The sequence below is a fragment of the Macaca mulatta genome, chromosome 4 (assembly GCF_049350105.2).
Source record: "Macaca mulatta isolate MMU2019108-1 chromosome 4, T2T-MMU8v2.0, whole genome shotgun sequence".
Classification (NCBI taxonomy): domain Eukaryota; kingdom Metazoa; phylum Chordata; class Mammalia; order Primates; family Cercopithecidae; genus Macaca; species Macaca mulatta.
Genome location: NC_133409.1, coordinates 151,879,053 through 151,901,409, shown reverse-complemented (window position 1 = coordinate 151,901,409; position 22,357 = coordinate 151,879,053). Strand labels below are relative to the sequence as shown.

General features: G+C 51.5%; 1 protein-coding gene and 1 long non-coding RNA gene across 3 annotated transcripts; both read right to left on the bottom strand.

Annotated features, from left to right (window-relative positions):
- Positions 1 to 127: 127 nt before the first annotated feature.
- POU5F1 (POU class 5 homeobox 1) lies at positions 128 to 6,293 on the bottom strand. 2 transcript variants are annotated; one of them, XM_077998848.1, is made up of 5 exons: positions 2,265 to 3,279; positions 1,660 to 1,780; positions 1,271 to 1,401; positions 830 to 988; positions 128 to 646 (listed from the first exon to the last, which is right to left on the bottom strand). In XM_077998848.1, the coding sequence occupies exons 3-5, from the start codon at positions 1,337 to 1,339 to the stop codon at positions 380 to 382; spliced, it is 495 nt and encodes a 164-aa protein (XP_077854974.1). In that variant the 5' UTR covers positions 1,340 to 1,401; positions 1,660 to 1,780; positions 2,265 to 3,279; the 3' UTR covers positions 128 to 379.
- Positions 6,294 to 9,361: 3,068 nt separating this feature from the next.
- LOC144340501 (uncharacterized) lies at positions 9,362 to 21,999 on the bottom strand. Its single transcript, XR_013416684.1, has 2 exons — positions 21,347 to 21,999; positions 9,362 to 11,788 (listed from the first exon to the last, which is right to left on the bottom strand). It is a non-coding gene; the product is annotated as an uncharacterized LOC144340501 (long non-coding RNA).
- Between the last annotated feature and the right edge of the window lie 358 nt (positions 22,000 to 22,357).

Below are 22,357 nucleotides of genomic sequence, written 5' to 3'. Positions count from 1 at the left end.
TGACATTGCGTGACCTTAAGGAGTTTCAATGGCACCTTGGTTTCAGGTTCACTTGGGTATGAATGAGCATTGGATATTCCCATCCCCACCTCCGTAACTGAAGGACAAACCAAGATAAGTGTGTCTATCTACTGTGTCCCAGGCTTCTTTATTTAAGAAAAAAGTGATACATGATGTGGGATTAAAATCAAGAGCATCATTGAACTTCACCTTCCCTCCAACCAGTTGCCCCAAACTCCCCTGCCCTCACCCTTTGTGTTCCCAATTCCTTCCTTAGTGAATGAAGAACTTAATCCCAAAAGCCCTGGCACAAACTCTAGGTTCTCTTTCCCTAGCTCCTCCCCTCCCCCTGTCCCTCATTCCTAGAAGGGCAGGCGCCTCAGTTTGAATGCATGGGAGAGCCCAGAGTGGTGACCGGGACAGGGGGAAAGGCTTCCCCCTCAGGGAAAGGGACCGAGGAGTACAGTGCAGTGAAGTGAGGGCTCCCATAGCCTGGGGTACCAAAATGGGGCCCTGGGGCCAGAGGAAAGGACACTGGTCCCCCTGAGAAAGGAGACCCAGCGGCCTCAAAATCCTCTCGTTGTGCATAGTCACTGCTCGATCGCTTGCCCTTCTGGCGCCGGTTACAGAACCACACTCGGACCACCTGCAGGTGGATGACAGAAAGGAGAGTGACATTGGACAATGAGCTGAGACGGGCCTGACTCTGCTTGGACATTCTGTCCAAAGCCAACAGCCCCTAGAGCAGTCGGAGGAGGAGCCAGAGCTAGGGAGAGCGAGGTGGTGACAGGGGAGAGAGATGGAGCCCGCAGAGAGACATGGCACTCACATCCTTCTCGAGCCCAAGCTGCTGGGCGATGTGGCTGATCTGCTGCAGGGTGGGTTTCGGGCACTGCAGGAACAGATTCTCCAGGCTGCCTCTCACTCGGTTCTCGATACTGGTTCGCTTTCTCTTTCGGGCCTGCACCAGGGTTTCTGCTTTGCATATCTGTGCAGGTGGGAAGGGGGTGACAAGGGCAAGCTTTGGACTTGCTGAGTAACAGCATCACGGGGGTCTGTGACTAGATGTGTCAGCAAAGCCAGGTGGTGTGAAAAGGCAGGATCCTGGAAGGGTTGGCTCTGGACCTTATCCCAGCAGAACTGAGGAATTTTACTCCATCCCACTGAGAACCACTGCACCAAAGACGGAGAGCTACAAGCTAGGGATGGAAGCAATGGAAATTAGGCCAAGAAAGGGAAGGTCCCCATGTATCCCCCCTCCCACCCTCACCTCCTGAAGATTTTCATTGTTGTCAGCTTCCTCCACCCACTTCTGCAGCAAGGGCCGCAGCTTACACATGTTCTTGAAGCTAAGCTGCAGAGCCTCAAAGCGGCAGATGGTCGTTTGGCTGAACACCTTCCCTGGGGGAGGCCAGTCAAAGGAGAAGCAAAGTGAGGGAGCATGCAGGGCCCTTGTGACCCTGAGATCCAAGCTTCCCAACTCTTCCCAGAGGGAGCTCAAAGCCCAAGCATCTTCTCCCTCTCTCCACTCCTCTTCACGGGTGAGGGTGGAGTCTGCCCCTGTGCCTCCCGCACTCCCTTGATGGGGAGGAAAAGGCCTAGATTCAGGAATGTTCCTTAGAAGGGAGATGTGGTCAGAACATGCTGAGGGGAACCCACCAAATAGAACCCCCAGGGTGAGCCCCACATCGGCCTGTGTATATCCCAGGGTGATCCTCTTCTGCTTCAGGAGCTTGGCAAATTGCTCGAGTTCTTTCTGCAGAGCTTTGATGTCCTGGGACTGGATTTTAAAAGGCAGAAGACTTGTAAGAACATAAACACACCAGTTATCAATCTCCCCTTTCCATTCAGGATTCAAGAACCTACGTGTGGCCCCAAGGAATAGTCTGTAGAAGTGCCTCTACCTTCCAAGCTGCCCACCTAACTTCTAGAAATAACTTTTCCACAAATGTCATTCACCCACTCCCTGTTCACTGACTCATGCATGTAACAAGGGACTGGTCTTCCCCCAGAAACTGGCACATCCAGGGGATGCAGAGCACCATGAAAGGACAGAGAGACCCTGGACTCGAGGAGAACACCTGTCAGGTTATGAAGGTTAGAAGCTCTTTGCAGGGCGTGGTGGCTCACGCCTACAATTCCAGCACTTTGGGAGGCTGAGGTGGGCAGACACGAGGTCAGGAGTTCAAGACCAGCATGGCCAACATGGTGAAAGCCTATCTCTACTGAAAATACAAAAATTAGCCGGGTGTGGTGGCATACACCTGTAATCCCAGCTACTCAGGAGGCCGAGGCAGGAGAATCGCTTGAACCCGGGAGGCAGAGGTTGCAGTGAACTGAGATCGCACCACTGCACTCCAGCCTGTGTGACAGAGCAAGACTCTGTCTCAAAGAAAAACAAACAAAAAAAGAAGCTAGCTCATTTAATACTTGCAAAATTCTCTTTCACTCAAGTATCACCCCCAGTCTAAGGACGTTTTGACATTAGAGAAATAGGTAAGCTGCTAAGTTCTGGGTTAATTAAAAAGGAAGAGCATCATGTCTCAGAAGCTAAATTCGGTATACTCTCCCCAGCTTGCTTTGAGGGCCCCACAAACTATGACATGCCATGCGTGTACCCAAACACAGCAAAAAAGCAACAGGTGTCATAAGAATGAATAAAGTGCTTTGTGTGTACTTACTGCTCATTTAAAAAATTGATTATCCCTCATCTTTACTGTATCTTTTTCACTACAGAGGCATCCTAATTGATTTTTGAATTCAAGAGATTTATCGAGCACCTTCTATAAGCCAGCGGCTATACAAAGTGGACAGGGCCCTGACGCCCAGAGTGACAGAAGTGCTGTGTGGCACTTGTTCTCCAAGTCACCCACTTGGATCTCTTCCAAGTGCACTTTCCTTTTTTTCCTGCTCTATCACTTTTTAATAATAAACTTCCACTCCTGCTCTGAAAAATAAAAAAGGAAATAAAATAAAAAATGGCCAGGCACAGTGGCTCATGTCTGTAATCCTAGCACTTTGGGAGGCCGAGGCGGGCAGATTGCATGAGCCCAGGAGTTGGAAAGCAGCCGGGGTAACATAGTGAGACCCGTGCTGCCCCTTTTCCTACCACCGCTGCCTCTGTTTAAAAAGAAGTTATGGAAAAAAGTAAAGCAGTCTGGGAGCAGTGGCTCAAGCCTGTAATCCCTTTACTTTGGGAGGCCAAGGTGGATAGATCACTTGAGGTCAGAAGTTCAAGACTAGCCTGGTCAACGTGGCGAAACCCCATCTCTACTAAAAATACAAAAATTAGCCAGGCATCGTGGCACTCCTCTATAATCCCAGCTACTCAGGAGGCTACGGCAGGAGAATTGCTTGAACCCAGGAGGTGGAGGTTGCAGTGAGCCAAGATCGCAACACTGCACTGCAGCCTGAGGAACAGAGTGAGACTCCGTCTCAAAAAAAAATAACAATAAATAAATAAAGCAGTCTACAGGAGTAGAGTAAAGGAAGGAAAGAGATTATGGAGGACGGTGACACTTTTAAAGACAGAGAAGGTGATTATCTGAGCAAAGGACAAGAATGGCAAGGCCCTGAAGTGGGCCTGCCAGAGCCCAAAGCTGGTCTGGTGGCTAGGTGGATCCTGTTGCGGACGTAGTGACTTTGTTTTAGTCCGAGTGAAATGATCTCTCACTTTTTTTTTTCCCCGAAGATGGAATCTCATTCTGTCACCCAGGCTGGAGTGCGGTGGCCTGATCTTGGCTCACTGCAATCTCTGCCTTCTGGGTTCAAGCTATTCTGCCTCAGCTGCCTGAGTAGCTGGGACTACAGGCACCCACCACTATGCCCGGCTAATTTTTGTATTTTTAGTAGATATGGAGTTTCACTGTGTTGGCCAGACTGGTCTCAAACTCCTGACCTCAAGTGATCTGCCCACCTTGGACTCCCAAAGTGCTGGGATTACAGGGTGAACCACCGCACCCGGTCTCATCTTTTCTTTCTTTCTTTTTTTTTTTTTTGAGAGTTTCGCTCTTGTTGCCCAGGCTGGAGTGCAATGGCACGATCTCGGCTCACCACAACCTCCACCTCCCAGGTTTAAGTGATTCTCCTGCCCCAGCTTCCCAAGTAACTGGGATTACAGGCATGCGCCACCACGCCCAGCTAATTTTGTATTTTTAGTAGAGAGGGGGTTTCTCCATGTTGGTCAGACTGGACTCGAACTCCTGACCTTACGTTATTTGCCCGCCTCGCCTCCCAAAGTGCTGGGATTACAAGCGTGAGCCACTGTGCCCAGCCTCTAGTTGACATGTTGGCCACAGACAGTAGGGAGGAAGCAGTAGAATTCAAGAAGCTACTACGGTAATCCCAGCAGAGATGATGGTGGCTGAGGGTAGGGGGTTAGGTTGTGATTGATTCAGGATATTTCCTAAGGATAGGATGTAGGATGTGAAAGAAACTGAGGATGACTGGGCTTGGCCTTGAGCAACTGGGTGATCGGGGTGGAGCAGTTCAGGGAGCCATCACAGGAGACAGAAAACGCGGTAGTCATCTAGTGTCTAAATGGCATTTAAGCCTCGAGGGTGGGTGAGAGGAAGGAAGGGTAGATTGAGCAGAGGTTGAAGGACTGAGCCCTGGGGCATGCCAGTGAGGCTGCCGGGGGACAGAGGAGCACAGCTAGTGAGGAAAAAAACAAGGCCTTTTTGTAGTCCTGAAGCCTCAAAGGGTGCTTGATCATATCAATTTCAAATAGGCTGTTTTCATTCCCAACTTCTGCTCAGCCAATAACTCAAACTGGTAAATGCCCTCTGCTATCTTAGATTTTCCAAATTCTATTTTGGGGACTTGGAATAAAGTAAACACCGGTCCAAATCCTTGCTTCATCATTTAGCAGTTAAAACCCGTTAAATAGGATAATAATACCTCCCCCTAGGAGATTTTGTGCTGGTTAATGAGGTAATGATGTATAAACGGAGCACACAGCCAGGCACTTAGGAAGTGGACCACAATTGCCAGCCATTATCATTCAAGGCTCAGCAGTGACCTCCTGCAAAGAGGCTGGGGCTTCTCGGTCACTCCAGAAACCAGTCACACCTTTTTGTGAGGTCTCAAGGCTTAGTACTTAATCTCTAATTGCTTACACTTGTCGCCTTGAAGGACTGGAAGATACATCTTTAATAGTCCTCAGCAGGGCTGGATGCCTTCAATCCCTCAGCAGCTTTACATTTGGGGAATGGCCTGGAGAAATCTCTCACCATTTTTCTTGTTTACAACTTTGGAACCGAGGCTGAAGTCAATCAAAATCCAGCTCTCTACAAGGGGTGCCAGGGTGTGCACCTTAACACAGTGGCAAGTCACTGGCCTGAGGCACAGGTCAAGGGAAGACAAGCCCTATACTTGACTGCAGGTAAACCCAGCTCCACACGTGCACACACACAGCCCAAACAGGAGCCCCTATCAGAAACGAGCCACACCCTAGACTTTCAGAAACAATAATCCTGGGATAAGCACTGTTTTTATCCCCAGGCTCTGCTTAACCCTAAGGCCAAGATCTTGGGTCTGATAAGGGTCAAGCAGGACTAAGGGTGGGAAAAGGAGCTCAAACCAACCCCAAGCTGAGTCTGGTGCTGGGCCGGTAATGAATGACCTGACCCTGGGCAGGCCTATGAAATGTGAGAGAACCTGACAAGGGCTGGGCCAGAGCAAAGGCCAGCCTGGGCCAACTTCCGACTCTCCCAGGCCTCTCTGCCCTCACCTACAGTCGATACACACCCCTCCCAGGCCAAGACAGCTGCCCCTGCCTGCTCCTCTCCTGGGTGCCAGGTCTGGGCAGCTGCAGGTGACCACTTCCCCATCAGGCTGCCCTGTCATGACCACCTCCCCACACCCCAACCCCATTGAAGCTCACTTGCCTCCTCCGGGTTTTGCTCCAGCTTCTCCTTCTCCAGCTTCACGGCACCAGTGGGGACGGTGCAGGGCTCTGGGGAGGCCCCATCGGAGTTGCTCTCCACCCCGGCTCCTGCTTCGCCCTCAGGCTGAGAGGTCTCCAAGCCACCTTGGGGCACTAGCCCCACTCCAACCTGAGGCCCACAGTACGCCATCCCGCCACAGAACTCATATGGCGGGGGGCACGGGGGAATCCCCCACACCTCGGAGCCTGGCCCAACCCCCGGCCCGATTCCTGGCCCTCCAGGAGGGCCTTGGAAGCTTAGCCAGGTCCGAGGATCAACCCAGCCCGGCTCCGGCCCCCCTGGCCCATCACCTCCACCTCCTGGAGGGGGCGAGAAGGCGAAATCCGAAGCCAGGTGTCCCGCCATGGGGAAGGAAGGCACCCCAAGCCGGGGGCCTGGTGAAATGAGGGCTTGCTAAGGGACTACTCAACCCCTCTCTCCCTCCCCAGTCCCACCCACTAGCCTTGACCTCTGGCCCCGCCCCCTGGATGGGTGGAGGAGAGGGAGGTGGGGGGGAGAAACTGAGGCGAAGGATGTTTGCCTAATGGTGGTGGCAGTGGTGTCTGTGGAAGGGGACAACCGGAGACACAACTGGGCGCCCCTCCAGGACCTCGGCACAGGACCCCCACCGAAACCTTTTTTTTTTTTAAGACAGGGTCTTATTTTGTTGCCCAGACTGGAGTGCAGTGGGGTACAATGCTGGCTCATTGCAGCCTCGATCTACTGGGCCGAAGCAATCCTTCTGCCCCAGCCTCCTGAGTGGCTGGGACTACAGGCTTGGACAACCTCGACCTGTTGATTTTTTTATTTTTAGTAGAGATGGGGTCTTGCTATGTTACCCAGGCTGGTCTTGAATTCCTGTCCTCAAGCGATCCTCCCGCCTCTGCCTCCCAGTGTCAGGATTAAAGGCGTGAGCCACCACACCCAACTTTCAACTCCCAGCCTGCGCCCTGGCACTCTCTCGGGCTCTGCACATCCCAGCTGTCTGGAATCACTCCTACACCACCATGTTCTTCAGGAACCCAGGTGCTTCACCCCCTCTCCAAAGACCTCTGGCACTGTGCCTTCACGGGGAGCCAGTCACCCTCTCAGCTCCTCAAATTTATTGAATGTGTGTGTGGAGCTATCCCTCAATGCATCAACAGCCATAAGCACACTGGCCAGCTGCTCCCTGATGCCCTCCCCCTGACCCATCCAGAACCCTAGGCATTCCCATCCAGATACTGGCCAAATCCAGCCACCCCATCTGCCTGGCACCATCTGCCCAGCCTGCCAAGTTTCACCCCATCTTCAAGAGTAGACTGCCAGACTGGGCCTCCGTGTGTATCCCTTCCACCCCTTTTCCAGAATCATACTCTGAAGTCTCCTCATCTAACAGACTGAGGAGTTGGCCCCTACTTCCCCTCAAGGGACCAGGCTTTGGACTGACTGGGCCTCAGTTTCCCAACCTTTGCCCAGAGAGATCTGACACCCGCTTGGGGCCCCCTCCACTATAGAACCTGCACATCAGGTTCCTTGCTCCCCTCTCAACCAAAACTCAGACATCTAATACCACAGCAGGCCCCGTTCTCCCTCCCCCACCTCCCTGGCCCAGGCCTCCAGCCCTAGGCCCTGGGTGGGGAAAACCAAGGAGTAGGGAGAAAAAAATATCTGACTTCAGGTTCAAAGAAGCCTGGGAGGGACTGGGGGAAGGGGGCAGGACAATGGCCTTGGCTGGACAATCCCGGTCCCCAGAGGGGGCAGCTCTAACCCTAAACAAGTGCTCAACCCTTGAATGGGCCTGGATGGCTCCCCTGGGGACTACTTCCTGCTCCCCAACCCCCAGTCCCAATCCGCTCACACAGAATCCCCTTCAGAGACGCTAAAAGGAGCTGCAGCAACCCCCCTCTACAATCCCCTCAAAGACTGAGCCTCAGACGGGCACCAAGGGCCCCCCACAGGGACCTAGGTATCTAGTTCCTCCTTCCTCTGGGGGACTCAGGCATCCAGCTTCATTGTGCATCCCTCCCCCAGCCCCCAGATTGAGGGATGTGCTTTGTTTAGTGGGGCTGGCTGGCAGAAAGATGGAGAGGAGGTGGAGAGTGATTTGTGGAGGGGTGCAGGAAGGCTGCCCTAAGCTCCCCCTCAGGGTCTGTTTTTCTGGGCCTGGCCTGAGTATCCTGAGGCTCATGCTGCTGGCCTAGTGCTTGATTCTGTTTGCAAGAGAATAGCCAACGGAATGCCTGTCTGTGAGAGATGATGTTTGTCTGTCTGCTCCCAAAACTTGATCGCAGTGGAGGGCCTGGGGTAAGTCTGGGGGCTCCAGAGGGGGCTCTGGGCCAGGAATCCCCGCAGCTTCGAAGGCCAGAAGGCCAGGTCTGGACTGGGCACGCTGCCCTCTGTCGATTTAAGTAAGGCTTCTCATTGCAGGCTCCAGGCTTAGCCCTGCCTGGGCTTGTCTGCTGGGGTCATTGGCTCTGCCTTCTGAGGGGTTGGGTGTCCTGTGGCCAGCTGTCTTAATCTTGGTAGCATCCGTGAGTCTTTTAAGCCTTTTCCCCCACTCTGTCATGTTGCCTTTGTTCATGTGCCCATCTCCTGTCTGTGTAGACTTTCTGAGCCTAATTGTATGCGTGCATTTCAATACCTGCCACAGATCTGCCTAAAGGTCTACAAGGCAGTGGGGTTGGAGCTGTGTTCACTTCTCAGCCTTTAACTGCCCAAAAGGCAGGTAGATTACGGGGCCTGGTGGGGGTGGGAGGAACAAGCTTTGGAACAGGAGGAGGCCCCTCCCCAGCCATCTCAATCCCCAGGACAGAACCATCACGGCACCTTTGTCATGCATCTCTCTGCTGTCTGCCAAGAAGACGGCCTCCCAGAGGAGGGGGAGGGGCAGGCCTGGGATTTGGCTGGAATCTCCACACCAGTGTTTCTCAGCTTGCCATCCTACAGGTTCCCCAAAAGCGCTCTCCCCAAGCCAGTCCAGAGAGTCCCTGCTGCCCATTTTCCTAGTGGTTCCTAAAACACCTTCCACAATTTCCCCACTCAACACCACCCTCTTGTTTTTAGATTACAATTTGTACTGTGGGTGGTGTATTTCTGGCTTGGGCAAGAGGCCCATTCCCGAGAGGGATGCAGACAAGGGGTGGGTGCCTGGGTCCCTGGCTGCCTTGTGGCTGGATATGAGCCAGGTCAGGGGTCAGCCTCCTGCATGCCTAGAGTTCTAGCCGGCCCCCTCCTGGGGTGCTCAGGGTTGATGGGAGGTTGAGGCATGCTTTCCTTCCGTCTCACTGTCCTGTTATGCCTGAAGGGTAGGTGGCTTCACTTCAGCCAAGGTCAGCTCTCCCAGGCCCGGACCAGTGCTGGGGACCACCGTTGGGCCTGGAGGAGACTGGAAACCAGGCTGAGTCATCAGAACTGGTCCCATGATTGCCTGGGTCTTAGAAAGTCACCATAAAAAGATACTTCACATACACCTTTATTATGACAGTACAATGTCAAGACTCTTCACAGAGCACTGCCAGGGGACCCAGGTGAGGCCCACCTCTCCCCACCAGGTGTGGCGGCTGGCATGGCTGGATGGGGAGAGGTGAGATGAGCAGCCTTGCTGCTGTCAGCCCAGTCTTCCCGCTGTCAGCCCAGTCTTCCCTTCCCCTCACTGGAAGATGGGGTGCTGTTTGGTTGAAAAAACAGCTGAAAAAACTCAGTTGGGACCAATAGAGACTTGCTCTCGACCAGGTCTAGGAAACCACTTATTTTGACTTCTTAGGCCTGTCAATCTGAAGGCAAAAGAAAGGGAAGAAATGGAGGGCTGAGGGTTCAGGCTTGGCCCACCGTGGGAGATGAGCTCTCTTAATAGTAATTTAGACAGATTCCTTTGCTCAGTGTGGACCAAGTCCCCTCTTCTCAACGATGGAACCTCTGATCTCCACCATGAGACCTGCAAACTGAGGTCACCTTATCCCAAATCCAGACACTCTTACCTCAAATAGAGGAGTCAACTCTAGTTGTAGCCTATAGGGAGTCAGAGGTGAGAGAAAGAGGAGTGGGGAGGATTGGTTAGGAACAAACTAGGAGGTGTGGACCAGGTTCTAAGTCCTGGCTCTGACTCCCTGGCTAATGGCACCTCCCCCTCCTGTGCCTCAGTTTCCTCACCTAGTAAAGAGGATTTGGACTAAATGAACTCTAAATTTCCTTCCAACTCAGACATAAAATTGCTGCCCCACTCTCATATGCCCTCCCATCTACCCACCCCACTTACTTCACATGGGAATGTAGACTTCTCTCAGCATACCTGTGAAGAGAAATGGGGGTAGGAAAGCTGGAAGTGGTGTTCAATGAGAAGTTGGCACAGGCCTCCCTGTACCCCGCCACCTACCTCCAAGCAGCCTTCCTGGGGAATCTGGCAGGTTTTCCCCTGAAGTTTGATCAAGAGATATAGGAGGAAGCCAGGAGCAGTGGCTCATGCCTATAATCCCAGCACTTTGGGAGGCTGAGGTGGGCGGATCACTTCAGGTCAGCAGTTCGAGACCAGCCTAGCCAACATGGTGAAACCCTGTCTCTACTAAAAATACAAGAAAAAATGGTGATTTTTGTTTGTTTGTTTGTTTGTTTTGCATGTGGTGGTGCATGACTGTAATCCCGGCTACTCAGGAGGCTGAGATACAAGAATCACTTTAACCTGGGCAGCAGAGGTTATAGTGAGCTGAGATCGAGCCACTGCACTCAGCAACTGCACTGCCTGGGCAATAGGATGAGACTCTATCTCAAAAAAAAAAAAGAAAAAGTAAGGCCGGGCGCGGTGGCTCAAGCCTGTAATCCCAGCACTTTGGGAGGCCGAGACGGGCGGATCGCTAGGTCAGGAGATCGAGACCATCCTGGCGAACACGGTGAAACCCCGTCTCTACTAAAAACTACAAAAAACTAGCCGGGCGAGGCGGCGGGCGCCTGTAGTCCCAGCTACTCGGGAGGCTGAGGCAGGAGAATGGCGTAAACCCGGGGAGCGGAGCTTGCAGTGAGCTGAGATCCGGCCACTGCACTCCAGCCCGGGCGACAGAGCCAGACTCCGTCTCAAAGAAAAAAAAAAAAAAAGAAAAAGTAAAAAAGAGAGAGAGATAGGAGGAGTTTGAGAGCCCAGTTTTGATTTGGTTTTCATTGCTTGGGTGTTTATAAGAAACATACCTGGGCACGGTGGCTCATGCCTGTAATCCCAGCACTTTGGGAGGCCGAGGCGGGCAGATCACAAGGTCAGGAGTTCGAGACCAGGCTGGCCAACATGCTGAAACCCCGTCTCTACTAAAAATACAAAAATTAGCCAGGTGTGATGGTGGGCACCTGTAATCCCAGCTACTTGGAAGGTTGAGGCAGAAGAATTGCTTGAACCGGGAGGCGGAGGTTGCAGTGAGCCGAAATCGCATCATTGCACTCCAGCCTGGGCAACAACAGCGAAACTCCATCTCAAAAAAAAAAAAGAAGAAAGAAACATACTTCAGGAGGTAAAACTTCTCATGGGTAAGATGGGGGAGGAAGGAGAGGGAGAGAGAGAGACAAAGACAGAGAGAGATGGAGAGAATGTATACGTATATTGGGAGAAGGCAACATAAGTCAGCTAGAGAGGAAACAGGACCCCTAACCCACTCCCCTCTCTTCATATTCCCTAGGCTGCTCTTCTTGAAATTTCTTTTCTCAAGCCCCAGCCTCCCAGAGAGACTGATGTCCAGTGATGCTTAAGGTTGCTTCCAGCTCTGATATTCTGAGCATACCTGCTGTCCTGCCCTTTCTCCACTTCTTCCAGAGGAAGGCACCTGCAGCTCCCGCAACAACCACTGCGGAAGCCAGAAGCCCACAGAAGATCCAGACTGGGGGGTGCTTCATGTGGGGAGGCTCTGAAAGGCAAGAGGGTATGTGGGTCTCTGTGAGACCAGCCGGGCTCCCTACCTTTGCTACATGCCTCCAAACCCCAGTTGCTCATCTGAGGTTACACAAAGACTCAGCATCAGCCCGGTGCGTCACCAGACAGGAGAACCTATGCTCACGTCAAAGGGATCGCAGCGGACTGCTGACTCTGAGCAGTGCCATGCCCCAGGGGGTAAGTGGCTTAGGGTTCCAGGGACTCGGGGGCTGGGGCAGGCCATCCCTCAGCTAAGTTAGCTGGACACTGGAGGATAGAGGTCAAGGGCCTAGCATGTTGGGATGGCTCCTCTCCAGGGGCTTTGCAGAGAGTCCCATGCACCAAGGGGAGTAGTGGGACAGGGAAAAGTGGTGGCAAAGACCTCCTAGACAAACTGGCTGCCTCTGGTCTTATCAAGCTGCCACACATCCTCCACACCAGGACTTCAGGCACCATTCCACTGTGTTCCATGGTGACTGTAGGTGATGCCCCACCCTGAGAGCCCTTGGGTGCTCAGCCCTGGGTCAGAACTTGAACACCAAGTGGGAAAAGGGCTGACCAAGCACGGGAAAGGAAAGGCAAGCAGAGTGGCTAGGACGGTCAGCAACAGAGCTGTGTTCATTGAGGACATGGGTATTGGAGTTTTGAGGGCTGGCTGAGGGGCCTGCACTCCATCCCTCCCACAGTGCCCTCAGCTCCTCCACCTTCCCCGCACTGACCAGTCCGCAACTATCAACTACCTACGGTGGGCCGTGGTCCCACCCCAGCTTTCAGGTATTTCCAGAGAGGGTAGATGCAGCCCGAGGTCAGGAAGGATTGTTTCCCTCCCTTCTCCCCTTCTGCAGCTCTGCTTGGTTCTGGCTGGCCTTTGCTGGAGTTGAAAGACTCGAGTGTGCTAAGAAGGAAGTCCTGGCTGTCATAGTTGTAGTGCCAGTGTCCCCAGCTGCTCTGGTTCCTCAACAACTCACAGACCACTGTGGTCTGGAGGGTGTGTGACTCTGAAAACTCAAAACCCCAGAACTCCAAAGTTATAAGAGGGCAAAACGGTGGCTCTCTCCACCTCCACTCCTACCTCCTCCCAAAATGCCTGAAATTCCCTTCTCTGATAAACCCTCACTCATTCCCCAAGACATAGCTTCTCTGTCATCCGCATCCCCACTGAAGTCACGCTGCATCCACCCTCCCTCCCCTGCAGCAAGCGGCTCCCTCCCATGTACCCAGCATGCCCTGTTCAGCCACACATACCCACCCGCCCTCCTGAAGGCCCAGCACAGCACTGTGTTTAAATCCCCGATCTACATGCCAGCTACTGGCTATATGCCCATGGCAAATGTAACAGAATCTCTCCAGGCCTTGCTTTCTTCATCTGGCAACTGGACATAAGCATAGTCTCTACCACACAAGTAAGGATTTCATGAGATAATCCTTGCCAGTGTTAATGTAGGACCTAACAATAAGAAATCAAGAACTAGTAGCTGCTATTGTAAGGTGTATTATTGGTAACAGCAAAATGAACAGCACTTACTAGGCTTAAATGTTTGCTCGATGAAAAAAAATGATATTGGTTAGAAATATATTTTGCTCGCCGGGCGCGGTGGCTCACGCCTGTAATCCCAGCACTTTGGGAGGCCGAGGTGGGTGGATCACCTGAGGTCGGGAGTTCGAGACCAGCCTGACCAACATGGAGAAACCCCGTCTCTATTAAAGATATAAAATTAGCTGGGCGTGGTGGCACATGCCTATAATCCCAGCTACTATGGAGGCTGAGGCAGGAGAATTGCTTGAACCTGGGAGGCAGAGGTTGCGGTGAGCCGAGATCGTGCCATTGCACTCCAGCTTGGGCAACGAGAGTGAAACTCCGTCTCAAAAAAAAAAAAAAAAAAGAAATATATTTTGCTCAGGTCACCAGGGTTCTTATTAACTACTGGTGGTGGCAGGAGGTGAATGTCAGAAAAAGGCCAGTTTTTCTCATTTCCTGGATTTGAGAAAGATGGATAAGATTTTTCACCTGGCCGGGTGCGGTGGCTCACACCTGTAATCCCAGCACTTTGGGAGGCCCAGGCGGGCAGATCACGAAGTCAGGAGTTTGAGACCAACCTGGCCAACATGGTGAAACCCCATCTTTACTAAAAATACAAAAATTAGCCAGGCATGTTGGTGTGCGCCTGTAATCCCAGCTACTTGGGAGGCTGAGGCAGGGGAATCGCTTGAACCTGGGAGGTGAAGTTTGCAGTGGGCCAAGATCGTGCCATTGCACTCCAGCCTGGGCAATAAGACAAAAAAAAAAAAAAAAAAAAAAAGACTATTTTCACCTGAAGGGAAGGCTTGAGAGCTCAAAGACAGTGGTTTATTTATTTATTTATTTATTTGAGACGGAGTCTTGCTCTGTCGCTCAGCCTGGAGTGCAGTGGTGCTATCTCGGCTCACTGCAAGCTCTGCCTCTGGGTTCATGCCATTATCCTGTCTCAGCCTCCCCAACAGCTGGGACTATAGGTGCACACCGCCACACCCAGCTAATTTTTTGTATTTTTAGTAGAATGGGGTTCCACTGTGTTAGCCAGGATGCTCTCGATCTCCTGACCTTGTGATCTGCCAGCCTCAGCCTCCCAAAGTGCTGGGATTACAGGTGTGAACTACCGTGCCCAGTGACTGTGGGTTATTTCTTAGATACTTATTCCTTGACTGGGGGAAAGGGTGAGGGTCTTATACTTCTGTCCTACTCTTGCTAATACCTAAGACCCAGTCCTTTTGGCACCACTGGGTACATAAAACAAGGTCTGGGTCAGGGATGAATTCCCCCAGGCAGGAGGAGATAGCATCAGGATCTCAGTGAAGCAGGGTGGTATCTGAGTGCCTAGCACAGTGCCCCACGCAGAGCTTAATGCATCTTAGCTAAACAATAACGAATGCAGCTGCACATCTTCAGACCTATATTGAGCTCTTCTCTCTTTCCTGCCTCCTCCTGAGTCCCCAAGCCTAATCACCTTGGCTCTGGTTGTTGTGTGCCATGATACTCCTCAGGATGGTGACAAGGTGCTGGGCTCTGGCCTTCAGTCTGAGAACTAGCTTCTCCCAAGCTCTTAGGTCCCTGGCCTGAGCCCAGGATGTGCGGGGCTCTGCCCCCTGCCCTCCTTGCAGCACCATAAGAAACGGTGGTCATCCAGATGGCCTGAGACTTCATAAGGGGCTTGCCCAGGGCAGGACTGGGAAAGAGCAATGAAGCTGTAGTGCAGAGTGGGTTGCTGAGGAAAAGAGAATGATGGGAAAGGGTTATTTTCCAACAGGAGTCTGGCCTGGGAGACACTGCACAGGGTGCCTATGTGGTGAGGCTGTGTGACTATTTTTTAGGGCACCAAAGGAGTGGGTAAGGGGAATGCGGACTGAACAATGGGAAGGGAACCTCTTGTCTCCCTGCAGGGCCTCATCTAGACTCATTGTTTTAAATAGTAATGACTCCCAAATCTCTACATCCCTGCTCTTCACATCGGTATATCCAACTAACTACCTACCTGTTGGTCATCTGCACCTAAGGTTCCATATGGCCTCAAATCTGACACATCCAAAACTGAGTATTTCCTCTTGGCCCTGGCCATGGAACAACCTGCCTCTCATCCTATACCCCTGCTGGGTGGCATCATCCTCTCACCCGCCTGCTTACTCAAGCCAGAACTGGGTTGAGGTGTGGGCAACTACCTCAATGTAGCCTCCTGGTACAACATCATGAAGCAATCTGAGAGGTCATGGAACAAAAAGGCTCATGGACCAAATTTAAATACTCAAATAACATGGTTTATTAAATAAATGTAAAACACATTCTGAGAAGCAGGAGCCAAGTGCTGGGTTGGGTCGACACACGGGAGAGGGTGCAAGTTGGGTGGAATGATCACACCAGCTGAACTGTGGGTCATGCAGTGTGCATACCCATCACATTGAGACTTCATGAATCCTGAGTGCCTCACGTCTCACGTATTTAGGGTACTGTGAATATTTAGTGCCTACTCAGTCCTTCTGTCCCTTTCAATCTCTGTACACACGAATATGTTGTACTATCTACAGATGACTAATTTAGTTATCTATGTGCAACACTTCTTTTGAGTCCCCTCCAGCCTGTTTGTTTTCCTGTCTTCTACAACACAATTGGATATTCCCAAACAGTTGGCATATCTGGTGTTTATCCTAGACTGCTGTCTCCCTTCACACCCCCTAGTTTCAAACAGTCACCAAGCCCTGCTGATTTTTAACTTCCTGTTTCTTGAATCTGGACATTCCTCTACCTCCACCAAACCAGCCCATAGTATAGTTTGCTTGGATTATAGCCAGAGTCTTTCTAACTGGTCTCTCTCCCTCCAGTCTTAAGCATCTAAAATCTGTCCTCCTTGATATAATCAGAATGATCTATCCAGAAATACATATCAGACCGCATACCTCTCTGCTCCTCCTCTAAGGATTCCCCTTTTGTCCTCAGGATAGTTTCCAAGCTCCTTAGTAAGCTAAACAAGGACGCTTGAAGGCTGCTGTCTCCACCCTCATCACACCCTGCCTTCACCTGACCCACTTGGAACAGGAAGGTTGGAGCACTTCTGTACTCCTCCTGCAGTTCCACCTCCCAGTGCCTTCCTGAGATGGTCCACTGGAGGGAAGACCCATCCTTCCCTTCTCCAAACACCACTTAATCCCTTTCATTAAACCCTTACCCTGGCCTCAAACCATCTACCACGCTGCTCTACTCCTTTATTTCAGAGATGGCTCTGACTTTCACTCAGAGGTGGTGGGCTAACCCTGAGACTCACCCTACCACTTGTCTATGGCTGTGCTTCCCTCTTGGGGGCCATCTCTTTTCCTGTTCAGAGCCGATTCCTCCAACTCCCTTGATCCCTTGGTTATTCCCTCTATTCAGCACGGAAGTCCTGAAAACCAGCTCCTGACAGAGGTAAAAGGGTACAGTGCAATGCTCTCCAAGCTCCCAGGAGCCTGAGAATCACCTGGATTGTTTCTCAGGCCTTTTCCCTTAAGAGCCTGACTCAGAAGGGTTGGGTCCAAAATTATTTACGTATATATGTATGTATGTATGTATGTATGTATGTATGTATGTATGTATGTATTTAGACAGAGTCTTGGTCTGTCACTCAGGCTGGAGTAATTTTGTATTTTTAGTAGAGGCAGGTTTCACCATGTTGGCCAGGCTGGTCTCGAACTCCTGACTCCTGACCTCAGGTGATCCGCATGCCTAATTTTTTTCTTTTTTTGAGACAGAGTTTTGCTCTCGTTGCCCAGGCTGGAGTGCAATGGTGCAATCTTGGCTCACCAAAACCTCTGTCCCCTGGTTCAAGCGATTCTCCTGCCTCAGCCTCCCAGGTAGCTGGGATTACAGGCATGCGCCACCACACCCAGCTAATTTTGTATTTTTAGTAGAGAGGGGGTTTCTCCATGTTGGTCAGACTGTCTTGAACTCCTGACCTCAGGTGATCCACCCACCTCTGTAGGCATGTGCTACCACACCCAATTAATTTTTATATTTTTTGTAGAGTGGGGTTTTGCCATATTGTCCAGGGTGGTCTCAAACTCCTGGGTTCAGGCAATCCACCCACTTCAGCCTCCCAAAAGTGCTGGAATTACAGGTGTGAGCCACTGTGCCCAGCCTATTTTTTTTTTTTTTTTTTGAGACAGAGTCTCGTTCTGTCGCCAGGTTGGAGTGCAATGGCGTGATCTCAGCTCACTGCAACCTCCACTTCCCGGGTTCAAGTGATTCTCCTGCCTCAGCTTCCCGAGTAGCTGGGATTACAGGCACGTGCCACCACACCTGGCTACTTGTTGTATTTTTAGTAGAGATGGGGTTTCGCAATGTTGGCCAGGCTGGGCTTGAACTCTTGACCTCGGGTGATCTACCCTCCTCGGCCTCCCAAAGTGCTGGAATTAACAGGCATGAGCCACCGTGACCAGTCCTATATTTTGTTTTTCAAAAATGGGGTCTTGGCCGGGCACAGTGGCTCACGCCTATAATCTCAGCACTTTGGGAGGCCAAGGCAAGTGGATCACGAGGTCGAGTTCCAGACCAGTCTGGACAACACAGTAAATCTCGTCTCTACTAAGGATACAAAATTTAGCCAGGCGTGGTGGCACGCACCTCTAATCCCAGCTACTCAGGAGGCTGATGCAGGATAATCACTTAAACTTGGGAGGAGGAGGTGGCAGTGAGCCGAGATCAGGATACTGAACTCCAGCCTGGGCAACAGAGTGAGATTCCGTCTTGAAGAAAAAAAACAAAAAAACACAAAAATTAACTGGATTGAACCCGGGAGGCGAGGTGGTAGTGAGCTGAGATTGCGCCATTGCACTCCAACCTGGGTGACAAGACTGAAACTCTGTCTCAAAAAAATAAATAAAAAAAATACAAACATTAGCTGGGCGTGGTGGTGTGTGCCTGTAATCTCAGCTATTTGGGAGGCTGAGGCAGGAGAATCACTTGAAACTGGCAGGCAGAGGTTGCTGTGACTCTAGCCTGGGAGACAGTGAAATTCCATTTCAAAAACAGAACAAAACAAAAGATGGGGTCTTGCTTGCTATGTTGCCCATGCTGGAATGCAGAGGCACAATCATAGCTCACTGCAGCCTGGAACTCCTGGGATCAAGTGATCTTCCCACCTCAGCCTCTTGAGTAGCTGGAACTGCAGGGACGTTCTACCATACCCAGCTCAAGAGACGGAGTCTGGCTCTGTCACCAGGCTGGAGTGCAGTGGGGCAATCTCGGCTCACTGCAACCTCTGCCTCCTAGGTTCAAGTGATTCCCCTGCCTCAGCCTCCCAAGTAGCTAGGATTACAGACATGCACCACTACCCCCAGCTAATATTTGTATATTTGGTAGAGATGGGCTTTCACCATGTTGGCCAGGATGCCTTTGATCTCTTGAGCTCATGATCCGCCCACCTCGGCCTGCCAAAGTGCTGGGATTACAGGCGTGAGCCACTGTACCGGTCTTTTTTTTTGAGACGGCGTCTTGCTCTATTGCCCAGGCTGGAGTGCAGTGGTGCCACCTCGGCTCACTGCAACTTCCTTCTCCTGGGTTCAAGCCATTCTCATGCCTTAGCCTCCCAAGTACTTGAGATTACAGGCACCGGCCACCGCACCTGGCTAATTGTTTTGGATTTTTCGTAGAGATGGGAGATGGGGTTTCATCATGTTGGCCACGCTGGTTTCAAACTCCTGACTTCAAGTGTTCTGCCCGCCTCGGCCTCCCAAAGTGCTAGGATTACAGGCGTGAGCCACCTCGTCCATTCAAGAATCTGTATTTTTTTTTTTTTTTTTTTGAGACAGAGTCACGCTCTGTCACCCAGGCTGGAGTACGGTGGTGCAATCTCGGCTCACTGCAACCTCTGCCTCCAGGGTTCAAGCGATTCTCCTACCTTAGCCTCCTGAGTAGCTGGGACTAGAGGCGCGTGACATTACGGCCTGGCAAATTTTTTGTATTTTTAGTACAGACGGGGTTTCACAGTGTTAGCCAGGATGGTCTGGATCTCCTGACCTGGTGATCTGCCCGCCTCGGCCCCTGAAAGTGCTGGGATTCCAGGTGCGCACCACCACATCCGGCTGATTTTTGTATTTTTAGTAGAGTCAGGGTTTCATCATGTTGGCCAGGCTGGTCTGGAATTCCTGACCTCGGGTGATCCGCCTGCTTCAGCCTCCCAAAGTGCTGGGATTACAGGCGTGAGCAACCAGGCCCAGCCAAGAATCTGATTTTTTGTTTGTTTGTTTGGTTTGGTTTGGTTTTTTTGAGAGGGAGTTTCGGTCTTGTTACCCAGGCTGTAGTGCAATGGAACGATCTCAGCTCACCGCAACCTCTGCCTCCTGGGTTCAAGCGATTCTCCTGCCTCAGCCTCCTGAGTAGCTGGTATTACAGGCATGCACCACCACGCCCAGCTAATTTTTTTGTATTTTTAGTAGAGACAGGGTTTCTCCACATTGGTCAGGCTGGTCTCGAATTCCCCACCTCAGGTAATCTGCCCTCCTCGGCCTCCTAAAAGTGTTGGGATTATAGGCGTGAGTGACCGTGCCTGGCCAATAATCTACTTTTAACAAGCACCTCAGATGATTCTTTTAAGACATACTACCTTGGACAAGGTTTTCACTCTTTGGGCCTCACGTTCTTCATATATGAGAAAATTACCAATCTCAGAGGATTAGAGGTCATACCAAAAAACACACCTGGTAGTTACGCTAAAATATATATATATATATTGTTGTTTGTCTGTTTTGAGACGGAGTCTCACTCTGCTGCCCAGGCTACAGTGCAGTGGTGCGATCTTGGCTCACTGCAACCTCCGCCTTTCAGGTTCACACCATTCTCCTACCGCAGCCTCCCCAGTAGCTGGGACTACAGGCGCCTGCCACCGCGCCCGGCTAATTTTTTGTATTTTTAGTAGAGACGGGGTTTCACCGTGTTAGCCAGGATGGTCTCGATCTTCTAACCTCATGATCCTCCAGCTTCGGCCTCCCAAAGTCTAGTACAGGCGTGAGCCACCACGACCGGCCACGTTAAAATGTATTTTTAAGTCCAGGTTAAAAACCGCGACGAGGCGAAACCCCATCTCTACTAAAAAAATACAAAACTTAGCTGGGCGTGGTGGTGCATGCCTGTAATCCCAGCCACTCAGGAAGCTGAGACAGGAGAATCGCTAGAACCCGGGAGGCAGAGGTTGTAGTGAGCCGAGATTGTGCCACAGAACTCCAGCCTGGCGACAGAATGAGACTCCGTCTCCAAACATATATATATATATATACACACACACACGTATATGTGTATATATGTATATTTTTAACAAACACAGCTGCTATCATTGGCTCCTTTTCTCTTTTCTCTTTTTTTTTTTTTGAGACAGGGTCTCACTCTGTCACCCACCTTGAAGTGCAGTGGCACAATCATGAGGCCCACTGCAACCTCTGCCTCCCAGGCTCAAATGATCCTCCCACCTCAGCCTCCAGACTAACTGGGACTACAGGCGTGCACCACCACGCCTGGCTTATTTTTTTGTATTTTCTGTATTGACAGGTTTTCGTCATGTTCCCCAGGCTGGTCTCCAACTCCTGCACTCAAGCAATCCTTGGCCCAGCTCGGCCTCCCAAAGTCCTAGGATTATGGGCATAAGGACCTCCTACAGCCAAGTTTAATCTTCAAGTGTGAGACATGGGACAATTACTTACCAGAGACAACCAGTTTCAGAGGAAGCCCTACCTACCCGCTAAGCCTGACTTTATCGTGCAAGCTCCATCGCCCCAGACCTCCCTGGGCTCCAAAAAGCGCTCCCAAGGGGCCTCATAAAGGCCACAGTTTGGGGAAGGTTATGGCTCAGGGGAAGGGGGGAGGTGCTACATAATTAAGTCCCCCTACGACTCAGCACCCGCGTAAGGCATCGTCAGGACTCCAGTGGTGGTGGTGGTGGCACCCGGCCTCAGTCTCCCCGGAGGGCTGGACTCTCGCTGCCAGGCTGCAGGGGTCAGACGTTATCGGGGAGGGGGTCACTTAGCAGGTATGGAGGGCGGAGCAGAGTCCCGCACTCACTGGCTTGACTTCCGGAACGAACCGTCACCAGCAAGGACAGCAGTAGGACGAGGTGGGGTGCAAGAGGGCGGGCGGCCGGGATTGGTGCTTCTCGCTCAGGTGCAGGTCCCCTGCCACTAGTCCCGTGGATATCACAGGCGGTGCTTCCAGCCAGTGCTCCCAGCCAGCGTAGTCCGGCCCAGCTCCCAGCGAACATACCGGGAGGCTCCCATTGGACCGGAGCTGCTATGGAGGCGGGACTTTACCTTTTTCTTGAATCCCATTGGGTTAAATCCAGTCCGACCAAGCGTCTCTCCTCAGCAGTGGGAGGGGTGATTGGGCTCACCCATACTTAAGAATTTGGGGTTTGAGATCCGACTCGGTGGCTCAGGCCTGTAATCCCAGCACTTTGTGGGGGCCGAAGCGGGCAGATCACCTGAGGTCAGGAGTAGGAGACCAGCCTGGCCAACAAGGAGAAACCCCGGCACGCACCTGTAATCCCAGCTACTCGGCAGGCTGAGGCAGGAGAATCTCTTGAACCCGGGAGGCGGAGCTTGCAGAGAGCAGATATAGCTAGAGCCACTGCACTCCAGCCTGGCGACAGAGTGAGACTCCGTCTCAAAAAAAAAAAAAGGAGAATTTGAGATTTAAGTTGTCTCTCCTTGGTCGCTGTGGAGTCAAGTGTTTTTATGTTCAGACATCTTCCTGCCCATTTTTAAAATTTATTTATTTATTTATTTTCATTTTTATTTTATTTTATTTATTTTATTTTATTTCTCTCTGTCGGCCAGGCTGGAATGCAGTGGTGCGATCTCAGGTCACTGCAACCTCCGCCTCCTGGGTTCAAGCGATTCTCCTGCCTCAGCCTCCCAAGTAACTGGTATTACAGGTGGTGCCACCACGTCCAGCTAATGTGTTTTTTTTTGTTTTTTTGTTTTTTGTTTTTTTTTTTTTTTTTTTGAGACGGAGTCTCGCTCTGTCGCCCAGGCTGGAGTACAGTGGCCAGATCTCAGCTCACTGCAAGCTCCGCCT

Bases quoted from the DNA above. Each gene is read 5' to 3' on its own strand.
- POU5F1 (XM_077998848.1), bottom strand. From the start codon at position 1,339: ATGTGTAAGCTGCGGCCCTTGCTGCAGAAGTGGGTGGAGGAAGCTGAC. The intron at 989-1,270 runs GTGAGGGTGGGA...CCACCTGCACAG, and splicing joins ACAATGAAAATCTTCAGGAG to ATATGCAAAGCAGAAACCCT. The intron at 647-829 runs GTGAGTGCCATG...ATCCACCTGCAG, and splicing joins AGCTTGGGCTCGAGAAGGAT to GTGGTCCGAGTGTGGTTCTG.